The following is a 13,274-nucleotide window of genomic DNA, read 5'->3' as shown; positions in this document are numbered from 1 at the left end:
GTAGGGAAACTGCAGCTTCTTTGCCCACCAGCTCCCCAAGAGATTGCCAAAAATTTAAAATGTCTCTCAGTGGCAAGGGTGAGGGATAAAGGTGGGCAGTTTGACAACATCTAGAGAGATGCCTTGCGCACGGTAGTCCCACAATTAGGTGTTGAGCAATTCCCACTCATGAAGAATCCACTGCAGCAAAACATTGGCCACAACCGAACCGCCCGTCCACAGGGGCATAAATAAATCGGCAGTTGTGTGTTCATACAATAGAATATTACACAAGGTTAAAAAAAAAGAAGGAACTAGAGTTATATGCATTTAACTGAAAGGACAGCTTATCACTTGCCAGCCCTGCGACCCCATGGAGTAGGTGCCATCACGACACCCATCGTACAGGTGAGGAAACAGAGTCGTGGAGAAGTGAAGTGACTTGCTCAGCCAGCTAGGAAGGAACGCAGCCAAAAAGCAGGCTGTGAGAAGGTGTTTGCTGTATGTATGTATATGTGCAGTCTTTCTGGTTGTAGGAAGCTAACACATGTGAAAACAATATAGCATTAGGGAGTCCCACCTGTATAGCTAAGGTGTAAAGGCATACTTAGGAACTACTAACTAAAGGCTCCTCTGACAAAGGGAAGGGATGTGATTGGGCCTCGCAAGGGCTGTAACTCTGCCATGGTGCTTCCTTTTTTTCGATGTATATTTTAATTAAAAAATCGCATCAGTCGCACACTAATGGATCATGAATGAGAATGTGGCCATATCTTGGAGCACATTTTGAGTACACACGGACCCAGGGCGTATGCCTGCACTTGGTGGGCTGACATTTTAACAGGAAGACAGCTTCAATTTGTGTTCTCGATGGAGTCCTAAAACCCAGCATCTTGGAAAGAAATCTTCACAGCACTGTCATTACTCAGTTCTCCCCATATCTCTCAAGGTGGCGAGGATGGTTATGAGCCTTCCTGGACGTGGGATACACCTTCAGGAGAGGTCCCAGCCAAGGGGACCCCCACCGCAGGCATACCTGGACCCCCTGGCACCGCTGGCACCATCAGGAGCCCAGGCCATCCCTCTCTGGCTCCAAGGGTCCGTGGGGATACAGGTGAGGCAGGCATGTGGCTGGGGCGAGGGGACCAGGGTGTTTGTGTGGTGGGATGGAGAGGTGGACTCCAGATTTCCCCATGGTGACCCAACTCTCACCCTAGAAAGACCAGGCAGAAATATATCCTGAGACGAGGGGTTATTATCTATACCAGTGGTCTTCAACTGGGGGCAACTGGCAACATCTGAAGACATTTTGGGTTGTCATGACTGGGAGCAGGGAGGCTACTGGTACCTGGTGGGTAGAGGCCAGGGATGTTGTTACACATCCTCCGGTGCACAAGGTATCCCCCACAGCAAAGAATCATCCAGCCCCAGATGTCAGCAGTGCCATGGGTGAGAAACCCTAACCTATACCATGTAAGTCACTCTGACAAATAAGAAAATGATAGGAAATCCTATAAGAGAATGGGCAAAAGATACAAACAAGGTGATTTGCAGAAGAGGAAGCCCAAATGCCCAACGAGTATACCTGGAAGTGCTCACATTCATAATGAATCAGAAAATTCAAATTAAAACAATGACGAGCATGGAAAAAACTTTGAAAGGTAAATAATACCAAGTGTAGGTGAGGGTGTGGGGAGACAGGCATCCCCACTGGCTGTAGCAATTTGATAAACACAACCTAGTGGTGTTTAGTGAAATTAAATATGATTATACGTTATCACCCAGCAATCCTGCTCCTAGATCTATATTCCAGAGAAATTCTTGCACAGGCTTATAAGGGAATATGTGTGAGGATGTATTAGGGAATTGGAGGCAAGTTAAGTGTCCAACAGTAGAGTAACAAGGAAGAGAAATGCAATGGTTACACGTGATGGAATTTTATGCAATAGCTAAAGCAATGACAAGCTATATACACAGCAACATGGATAGGTATGAAAAACATAATACTGAGGGGAAGGTCAAACAGAATGAGATTTCCAGCAGAATATTATTTGCAGAAATTAAAAGCACAAACACAAAAATACACATACACTTATATATTTACATAAACACATCTATGCATTCCGTATTGTTTAAGATCACACATATGTTTAAGGCCATATGTGAAACACACTAGAGTGGAGGTACCTATGGGAGAGGACGAGGGGATGGAGCTTGGGGTTAAAGAGGAGAAAAAGTAAAACAAGAGAAGACATTGCAGGGACTATTAATGACAACGTACAGTGGGGTATGAGTAGCTTAGCTCTCTGCACCTTGGGTCTGAAAAATTAAAAATCAATACCACTCTAGGTTACTGAGTCCTTGTTCTATCGAACTAAGCTGAGATTCTTGAAATAATAACTAGGCACAGTTAACATTTATCAAGCAACATACCATGTGTCAGGCACTATTTTATGCACTTTATATGTATTATGCTTTAACATATTTATATGTGTTAATCCTCGTAGCAGCCACATGAGCCCTACATGAATGATGTAAGTGCTATAATTGTTCCCATTTCACAGATAAGAGAAATTGAGGCACAGACATCAATGACTATGGCAGTATGAATAATCATGAGAATGCTTATCACGTGCTAGGCATTGTGTAAGTGCTCTGCACACACACTTTCTCTCTGAATCCTCATGATTACTCTACAAGGGAGGTATGTGGATCATCCATGGTTTACAAATGGGGAAGAAACTGAGATTCAAGGCAGTTAAGTAACTTGCCCATGATTACCCAGCTAGGAAGTAATGGAGCTGGGGTTTAAATCCAGGCAGCCTGGCTGGAGGCCAAGCCCTTTACTTAACTGCTCCTCTGACCCTGCAGAGGGGCACGATGCACCTCAAAGACCTTGCAGAAAAGTGGAATTCTGTTGAGCTGTGCCGTTCCATATGGTAGCTACTGACACAGGTGGCTATTTAAATTTAAGTGAATCAAAAATTTGAAAAAGGAAGGACCTACTGTATAGCACATGGAATATACTCAATATTTTATAATAATCTATAAGGGAAATAATCTATAAGTCTGAAACAGAATATATGTGTGTGTGTATGTATATGTATCTGAATCACTCAGCTGTACACCTGAAACTAACACAACATTGTAAATCAACTATACTCCAATTTAAAAATTTTTTAAAAAGAAATCCATTCAAAGGTAAAAAAAAAAAAATTGGAAAAGGAAACACTCATTCCTTAGTTGAACTAGCTACATTTCGAGTGCTCAGAAGACACAGGTGACCAGTGGCTACCATATTGGACAGCACAGAACACTTCCATGACTGAGAAAGTGATACTGAATGGCCTAGACTCTGTATGTAAAGGGCTTGGGTTCAGATCTTGTCCCTGCAACTTTCAAACTGTGTGTGACCTCGGGCAAGTTACTTACCCTCTTGGCCGTATTTCTCTCATCTGTAAAAAGAGCTTAAAATTCACATTTACCTGGAAGCAGGGCCTGGAAGAGGGTAAGCCTTCTTATTTTACTCGGGCCTAAAATTTGGGGCATTCCAAACCCTTAGTAATGAAGGTAAATAAGATCTTAATACCATAGGTTAAAAAACAAATGAATGCAAAAACAATCCATGATGAACTAAGTAAAATTTTAACTAAAGTCAGGATCTGACCTACCTCACCAGGATCTGACAGAGCCAATTTTAGGGGGAATTCCAGTGAGGTAGGTCGGATCCTGTCTTGGATTAAAATGTTGACTTTTTGTTCATTGTAGATCTTTTGTATTAATTTTGATTGTTTAAAAATATGGCGTAAAGAGATTTGTCTTGATTACTGAGATTACCCTTCAGATTCCCCCTCATGCTATGCACCGTCTCCCACTCCCCTCCCCCTCTTTATCTCCCTTCATCCCATCTCTGCCTTTCGGCCCCCTCTTGCATCCCAGGTACCCCTCCACATCCCCCCTCCCCCCTGCCCGCCCATCTCCGCATCTCCCAGAGGGGAGGACGCCAGGTGGCGCCTGGAGACATCGGAGGAAGCGTGGAGGTGGGGCACTAGGGCGGATGAAGTCTGCCGGCGACCCATGACGTCACAAAGCTTTATGCCTTCCCATTGGTCGGCCTACCCCTAGGAGGCGGACCATGCCGCGGGGTGGGCGGAGCAGACTGACCTCCGCTGGCCGTCTTTCCTCCAACAGGTTCCCTGAGGAAACCGTGGCCCGAGCGACGGCTGCGGCCCACAGCGGCCAGGACTGCGCCCCCCACCACTTCCCCAGCTCCCTCCGCCTCGCCGGGGCCGCCGGGCCCTGTCCTGACCTCTGACTCCGCGCCGCAGCTCATCCCCACAGCAGCTTCAACGCCGGAGGTGACCTCTGACCCTCCCGCCACTTTGCCGCCCAGCCCAGACCCGGCCTCCTGGATGAACTCTCACCGCACCTTGACAACCCCTGGCCTTACTTTGTCCACCCCTGATGCCACCGTGTTTCCAGCGCTGACCCCTGGGCTTTCACCCACTCCACCACCCACCATGCCCAAAGAACTGACCTCTGACCCCTCTGCACCGGCGGTGGTGACCCGCCTTTCCCCTACCTCACAGCTGACACCAGAGTCTGACACAACCCCAGTCTGGGACACATCTCCATACCCCAACACACCTCCAGAACCTTTTAGTTTCCCAGACCCTTCCACAAGTTCTCACCCCACTACCATCCCTCACTCCACCATGACCTCTCACCCTACCACGACCTCTCACCCCACTACCACCCTTTACCCCACCACAACCCCTCACTCCAAGACCTCTCACCCCACCACAACCCCTTATCCCACCACGACCTCTCACCCCACTGCCACCCCCTACCCCCCCCCCCCCCCACCACGCCCGCGCGACCTGCTGCTGTCCCTCCTTCAGTGCCGCCCCAGATGAATGTGTAGTTAACCAGAGTCGTCAGTGCTTTCTTCCACCTTCATTTCAGCAGTCTGGTCTCCACTCTTCCTGCCCCCACCCCCACCCCTCACTCTACCTCAACCCCTCACCCCACCACGACCCCTCCTCCCATCACCACTGCTCAACCTATCACAACCCCTTACCCAACCACAACCCCTCAACCCAGGACGACCCCTCAACCCACCACGACCCCTTATTCCACCACGACCTCTCACCCCACCACAACCCCTTATCCCACCATGGCCTCTCACCCCACTGCCACCCCTTACCCCACCCCCACCCCTCACTCTACCTCAACCCCTCACCCCACCACAGCCCCTCCTCCCATCACCAGTGCTCAACCTATCACAACCCCTTACCCAACCACAAGCCCTCACCCCACCACGACCCCGCAACCCACCACAACTCCTCCTTCCATCACCAGTGCTCAACCCATCACAACCCCTTACCCTGCCACGACCCCTCACCTCACCACCACTGCTTACCCCACCATGACTCCTCACCCCACCTCAACCCCTATGGTCACTGCCAAGTCCCTTCTAACTTCCTTGGGAACAGAACTTCCCTTTCCCTCTTCAGCACCAACAGTCAAGCCCAGCCCACACCCCCGGTTGACATTCACGGGGGCCCCTCACCCCTCCACATCCCAGATGTGGAGCCTAGAGCCCTGTCCAGCAACAGAGTCCAGCCCCTGCAGGCCCTCTCCAGCCCCCAGCATAGACACACTGTCCACTGAGAACTTCAAACCACCCACAAGCCAGAGCCCCAAAGTAACCTCTCCACCTACCCAGACTCCACACTCAGCCTCTGACCCCACTGTGACCCCTGACCTCCACCTGTCCCCTATGGCCCCCACCTTGGATCAACCTCCCCCTGACTGCCTCACCCTAGGGCCAACTCCTGGTCAGAGCCCAGGCCCCCTTGGCCCATGTGAAGCCCCAGTGCCACCTGTAAGGGTCATGGCTTGTGATCCGCCTGCCCTGGTAGAGCTGGTGGCCGCTGTGAGGGATGTGGGTAGCCAGCTACAGAGGCTGACACAGGCTCTGGAGCGGGACCAGCAGGAGCGCCACGCCCTGGGACTGGGGTTGACCCAGCTGGTGGAGGCTGCCCAGGGTCTGGGGCAGCTGGGTGAGGTTGTAAAGAGACTGGCAGAGGTGGCCTGGCCCCCCAGCACACCTGCACCAACCACTACTACCCCAGAGGAGGAAGAGAGGCCTCTGCGGGGAGATGTGTGACCTTATCTGGGGTCTGAGGGACTTATGACACTCCCAAACCCAAACAGGAAAACCGAAGTATCTAATTAAAAACAAAATGTGAATGATGTTTCTGGGGGACTAGAGGAGGTGGAATCACAAGACTGATCTGTTTGTGAATACAACAGGCACCGTGTGAGGTGGTGAGGATGGTGAAGACGATGGTGATAGTGGTGATGAGTATGATGGTGATTATGATGGTGAAGATGAGAATGGTGATAGTGATGGTGAGGATGATTATGATGATAATGGTGGTGGTGATGAAGGTGACCATGATGGTGGTGATGGTAATGAAGATCATGGTGATGCCTATTCTGATGGTAATGTGATAGTAATGATGAAAGTGATGATAATGATTGTGATGGTGCTGATGATGGTGGTGATGATGATGGAGATGATGGTGATGATGGAGATGATGGTGATGATGGTGATGATGATGGTCATGAAGATCATGGTAATGACTATTGTAATGATGGTGATGATGATAATGGTGATGATGGAGATGATGGTGATGAAGATGATCAGGGTGATGATGGCAGTGATGATCATGATGGTGATGATCATGATGGCAGTGATAATGGCTATGATGAAGCCCCACGAGGGCAGAAATCTTTGTCTTGTTCACAGATGTATGCCCAGCTCCTAGAACAGAGCCTGACACCGAGTGCACCCTCCATTAATATTTTTTGAATGACGAGTGCATGATAATAATAACTAGTGTTCACTGGGCACCTCCTATGGGTCAGGCTCTGTTCTGAGGGCCTTGCATGCATGATGTCATTTTACCTTCATGAACACCCACTGAGGAGGGTACTTTACCACAGCTCAGCAGGGGGGAGGGTGAACTTTGGAGCCTAAACGCCTGAGTCTGAGCCGTTGCGGACATGACCCTGAGCCAGTTACTTAACTTCTTGGTCTGAGTTTCCCCATCTCTAAAAGGGAAAATAATAATAGTACGCACCTCAGGGGCTGCTGTGATGATTAACTGATAGATTGATACCTATGTGAGAGTGCTTAGCACAGGGCCTGGCTCTTGATAAGTGCTCAACATGTGATAGGTATTATTGTATTTACCCCCATTTTACAGATCAGGGCACTGAGGCACAGAGTCATTTGGTCGTGTACCCCAGGTCACTCAGGGAGCATGTAGTGGAGTCAAGATTGGTACCCAGGCCTGTCTGACCCAGGGCCCTTGCTCAGAAGATATTACGTGCCCAAATCAGATTATCCTCGATTCAAGGCTGCCTCTTGGCTCTGGGACTCTAGCAGTTAATTTCCTTTCTCCAGCCTCAGTTTTTCCACCTGTACAATGGGGATAGTGGTCGTTCCTGCCTCCTGGGGTGGTTGTGAGGATTAGATGAGCTAGTGCAGGTGAGGACAGAGCTTAGCACATGTGCTCAGTTAACAAGAGTGACCATGACGGCTCCTGACCATGCTTCTCTGTGCCGGCCACAATGTGGACTCTTAATACACTACATTCCACCCTCACTATAGCCCTTGGAGGGAGGAACTTGACCCCTGTTTCAGAAAGGTCACTGAGGCTCAGAGAGGGCAAGCCCCTTGCCTCAGTCCACAGAGAAGAGCTGCGGGGACTCAGAATAACACAGTGCAAATTCCTCGGCGTCAGACTTGGCCTGGGGTTCCAGGTTAGGCTTCCACGATGGCCCCCCGCTGAGCGTCCTTAGGTGGGCCTCCTCCTCTCTCAGCCTCAGCTTGTAAACTGGGGGCTGTCTTGGAAGACCCCCCCAAGTTGTATTCTGGCTCCTGCAGCCTCAGGCAGGGAACCATTCCCTCCTCCCCACCTCTCCCCAGACTGGAGCCTGGCTCAGAGGTCCTGGAAGGTCATGGAGCTGCTGCCCCCGCAGTCCTGCAAAGGCCAGCAGGGTCCAGTTACTTGCTGGGGGCGGGGAAGAATATTGTCCGAGGGTCTTGATAGATGAACTGCCTGCCCCTGCCGACAGATGAGGAAGCCTCCTGAGGATCCTGTTCCCCGGGGTCTCATTAAGCCCTAAGACTTAAATAACTGCTGACTAGTAACCTGGGGAGGGCCTCCGCATACATTCCCCTTGCTGTCCCGGCTAGTCGGGACTCCAAGTATTGCACCCCAACTTGGAAGCAAGAGGTCCCCTTTTTCGTTCCCAGGTGGGAGCAGGTGCACCCCTACTCCAGGTCACCCCAGAGGGCCCCACTGGGGGTTCAGGCTCCTGGCGCCCCTCAGCAAGCCAGGGTTGGGGGAGCTACTGGGCACTCGGGCCCGAGGTCCCTCCACCCTCTGCCACCTCCTGCCAGCCCTAAATAAGCGGGTGCTTAATTATCTGGTCACTCTATCCCTGCTCGGCCAGGCAGCTAAGCCCAAACATCTGGCCCCGGGGCCCATGGCCAGGATAGGAGGCCAGCCCCCACCTACTGCTGGCCCTGACCCTGGACACCTCCCACAGGACATCTGAGCCTGGTCCTGTGCCTGCCAGCTTGCAACAAGCCCAAAACAGTAGCTGCAGAGGCCTAGCAAGCTTGATGCAGAGAAAACATTTGACAAAATTAACACCCATTCATGGTTTACAAACAGGCACACACACGCACTCTTTGCAAAGTAGGAGCAGAGGGAACATCCTTAATCAGACAAAGGGTGGAAAGGGAGGCACAGATCTGTCATTTCCCACAGGCGATACGACTGACCACATAGAAAACCGCAAAGAATCAAGCGGACAAGTGTTTAGCATTAATGAGAGTTTAGCTGGGATGTGGGATCAATACTCTAAAATCGTGTTCTCACAATTGCTTGCACCTCAAAGTGACCCATGGACCAGAAGCGTCGGCCGCCCCTGGGAGCTGGTTAGAAAAGCGGAATTTCGGGTGCCACCCAGACCCACCGGATCAGAATCTGCGTTTTAACAAGGTCAGGGGTTAGGGGTGCAGGGTGGGGTGGTGGTGATGTGTGGGTGCTGCCCAAGTCATTTGCATGTCTGTACTTGAGCTGAACTAATGCAGAGAACAGTGTCTCTGAGGCCCTGCAAGGCTGGCGCCCTTCTGGGTCCCAGGTAAACGCTTTCCTGCAAGGAGGGTGTGGGTTGCTTGCAGCCCCACAGCTTTAACGTTCTGCGGCCATTAGTCGATCTGATGCGCGTTGTGATTTTTTCATTTTTGGGGGGTTTTTAGGCCACACTGTGTGGCATGTGGGACCTAGTACCCTAACCAAGGATCAAACCCGGGCCCCCTGCATTGGAACCACGGGACCACCAGGGAAGTCCTGTGCATCATGATTTTTGATTTTGTGTTTGCAATGGATGATTCTGTGTTTTGAGGTCGATGAGACAAGGAAGCATTCTCTGGGCGCTGGGAGCGGGGGCTCATGCAAAGCCCCACATCCCCTATAGGTTCTGGTGGCCAGACCCCTGGCTATCCAGTTTCAGGCAGGCTCCATGACCCCCTACCCCTTGAGGGTCTGGCAGTGATTATCCTGGTGCGCAGGGACCATGGCCTTCGGTGGCGAAGGGGGGGGGGGGGGCCAGGGAGGGAAAAAGCTTTTTTTTTTGCGGTACGCGGGCCTCTCACCGTTGTGGCCTCTCCCGTTGCGGAGCACAGGCTCCAGACGCGCAGGCTCAGCGGCCATGGCTCACGGGCCTAGCCGCCCCGCAGCATGTGGGATCTTCCCGGACCGGGGCACGAACCCGTGTCCCCTGCATCGGCAGGTGGACTCTCAACCACTGCGCCACCAGGGAAGCCCAAAAGCTTTTTTTTAAAAACAAGAAACCCCACGTTTTCTCTTTTAAAATATTTATTTATTTGGCTGCGCCAGGTCTTAGTCACAGCACGCGGGATCTTCATTGCAGCATGTGGACTCTTGGTTGCGGCATGCGGGATCTAGTTCCCTGACCAGGGATCCAGCCCGGGCCCCCTGCATTGGGAGCACAGAGTCTTAGCCACTGGACCACCAGGGAAGTCCCACGTTTTCATTTTGTACTGGACACCCACAAATTTTGTAACTGGTCCTGCTCGTATACTTGGGGTTCCCCAGCTGGGGTGTAGCCAGAGCTTCCTTGGTGATCACGGGCCCAGGTACACTTTGTGGGGTCGGGGGTGAGTGGGGAGTCAAGACCAAAGGCTTTGGAATCAGATTCTGCCACCTTTTGACTTTAGGGTCTTTGGAAAGTAGAGGCCTTTACAGTCTCGTCTGTAAAATGGAGAGAGACGTGAACGGGTCCTGTGTGATGAGTGGGTCCTGAATTCAGCACTATTAGAAAAAGGGCAGGATTTTTCCTTTTCCATTTTCTTTTTAATGTGAACTCAGAGGCTCAGAGAAGGAAAGGAATTTAATCAAGGTCACAGCATGAGAACCTTGGAAATGCCTGTTTTGGTTTTTTTCTTTTAAGCAGCCTCGTTGAGATGAAATTTACATGCCAATTTCACCCTTCTAAAAATTTTATTGAAATATGGTTGATTTACAGTGTGCTAATTTCAGGTGTACAGTAAAGTGATTCAGTTATACATACATCTATTCTTTCTTAGAGCATATATATATATATATATATATATATTCTTTTTTAGATTCTTTTCCATTATAGGTTGTTACAAGATACTGAGTATAGTTCACTGTGCTATACAGTAGGTCCTTGTTGTTTATCTATTTTATATATAGTGGTGTGTATATTTTAACCCCAAACTCCTAATTTATCCCTCCCTCCCCCCTTTCCCCTTTGGTAATCGTAAGTTTGCTTTCTAAGTCTGAGTGTATTTCTGTTTCATAAATAAGTTCATTTTATCATTTTTTTAGATTCCATGTATGTGATATCATATGATATTTGTTTTTCTCTGACTTCACTTAGTATGATAATCTCTAGGTCCACCCCAAATTCACCCTTTTTACATGTACAATTCAATGACTTTTAACATATTCAGAGAATTGTGCAACATTTAGCACAATCTAATTTTAGAGCTTTTCCACCACTATCGCCACCCCTAAAAAGCAAGCCTGTACCCATGAGCAGTCAGTCACTCCCCATGTCCCCTGGCAATCACTAATCTTTCTTCCTCTGTGGATACACAGAATCCTACAGTAGGTCATCTTCTGTGACTGGCTCTGTGTTTTTGAGGTTCATCCATGATGTAGCATGTGTCAGTGCTTCCTTCCTTTTTATGGCTGAGTAATACTCCACTGGATGGATAGACCACGTTTCTTTTTTTTTTTTCTGCACCACGCGACTTATGAAACCTTAGTGGGTCGGGGGTGAGTGGGGAGTCAAGACCAAAGGCTTTGGAATCAGATTCTGCCACCTTTTGACTTTAGGGTCTTTGGAAAGTAGAGGCCTTTACAGTCTCGTCTGTAAAATGGAGAGAGACGTGAACGGGTCCTGTGTGATGAGTGGGTCCTGAATTCAGCACTATTAGAAAAAGGGCAGGATTTTTCCTTTTCCATTTTCTTTTTAATGTGAACTCAGAGGCTCAGAGAAGGAAAGGAATTTAATCAAGGTCACAGCATGAGAACCTTGGAAATGCCTGTTTTGGTTTTTTTCTTTTAAGCAGCCTCGTTGAGATGAAATTTACATGCCAATTTCACCCTTCTAAAAATTTTATTGAAATATGGTTGATTTACAGTGTGCTAATTTCAGGTGTACAGTAAAGTGATTCAGTTATACATACATCTATTCTTTCTTAGAGCATATATATATATATATATATATATATTCTTTTTTAGATTCTTTTCCATTATAGGTTGTTACAAGATACTGAGTATAGTTCACTGTGCTATACAGTAGGTCCTTGTTGTTTATCTATTTTATATATAGTGGTGTGTATATTTTAACCCCAAACTCCTAATTTATCCCTCCCTCCCCCCTTTCCCCTTTGGTAATCGTAAGTTTGCTTTCTAAGTCTGAGTGTATTTCTGTTTCATAAATAAGTTCATTTTATCATTTTTTTAGATTCCATGTATGTGATATCATATGATATTTGTTTTTCTCTGACTTCACTTAGTATGATAATCTCTAGGTCCACCCCAAATTCACCCTTTTTACATGTACAATTCAATGACTTTTAACATATTCAGAGAATTGTGCAACATTTAGCACAATCTAATTTTAGAGCTTTTCCACCACTATCGCCACCCCTAAAAAGCAAGCCTGTACCCATGAGCAGTCAGTCACTCCCCATGTCCCCTGGCAATCACTAATCTTTCTTCCTCTGTGGATACACAGAATCCTACAGTAGGTCATCTTCTGTGACTGGCTCTGTGTTTTTGAGGTTCATCCATGATGTAGCATGTGTCAGTGCTTCCTTCCTTTTTATGGCTGAGTAATACTCCACTGGATGGATAGACCACGTTTCTTTTTTTTTTTTCTGCACCACGCGACTTATGAAACCTTAGTTCCCCAACCAGGGATTGAACCTGGGCCCTCAGCAGTGAAAGCGTGGAGTCCTAACCACTGGACAGCCAGGGAATTCCCTAGGCCACATTTCTTTTATCCCTTTGTTAGTGGCTTGACATTTGGGTTGTTTCCACTCTCGCTATTGTGAGCAATGTTGCCGTGAACATTTGTGTGGAGGCATGTTTTTATTTCTCATGGGCATTTACCTAGGAGCAGAATTGCTGGGCCATATCGTAGCTCCGTGGTTAATTAACATTTTGAGGAACTGCCAGGCGGTCTTCCAAAGCAACTGCCCCATCTTTTACATTCTACCAGCCCCATAGGAGGGCTCCAACTTCTCCACCTCCTGGCCAGCACGTTACTGTCTGTCTTTCCACTACGGCCCTTGCCTGGATCCAAAAGCTTTTCGACCTTCCTTTCCATGTAGGTGTCCCAACTCGCATCTCCTCCAAGGGAGGGGTGGCCACCTCAGCAACACACACCCACATACTCACACTCATCCTTACTCTGTCACACTCACATCCACACTCACACACGTGTGCTCAGGCCCCCAGTCCCCTCAAGACCCCTCCCCCAGGTCCTGATGGCCACAGGACACTCCTACAGTTCAAGAGCATGGAGCTTGGGACTCCCCTGGCGGTCCAGCAGTTAAGACTCTGCACTTCCAATGCAGGGGGTGCAGGTTCGATCTCTGGTCGGGGAATGAAGATCGAGCATGGACCTTGGACAGTTGAAGAGCTGGC

At 48.9% G+C, this 13,274-nt stretch overlaps 1 protein-coding gene across 1 annotated transcript in view; it reads left to right on the top strand.

The window, feature by feature from the left end:
* Nucleotides 1-6,151, top strand: part of SSC5D (scavenger receptor cysteine rich family member with 5 domains) — a 24,078-nt gene extending 17,927 nt beyond the window's left edge. Inside the window, exons 12-14 of the mRNA XM_007468042.1 lie at nucleotides 929-1,093; nucleotides 4,171-4,806; nucleotides 4,983-6,151. Of these exons, the coding sequence (XP_007468104.1) occupies nucleotides 929-1,093; nucleotides 4,171-4,806; nucleotides 4,983-6,151 (1,970 nt within the window). The remainder of the gene's footprint in view (nucleotides 1-928; nucleotides 1,094-4,170; nucleotides 4,807-4,982) is intronic.
* Nucleotides 6,152-13,274: the final 7,123 nt, after the last annotated feature.

This window comes from Lipotes vexillifer, unplaced genomic scaffold (genome assembly GCF_000442215.2).
Source record: "Lipotes vexillifer unplaced genomic scaffold, Lipotes_vexillifer_v1.1 scaffold1223, whole genome shotgun sequence".
Lineage (NCBI taxonomy): Eukaryota > Metazoa > Chordata > Mammalia > Artiodactyla > Lipotidae > Lipotes > Lipotes vexillifer.
Note: the sequence above shows the minus strand (reverse complement) of the source record. Positions and strands in the feature narration are given on the sequence as shown.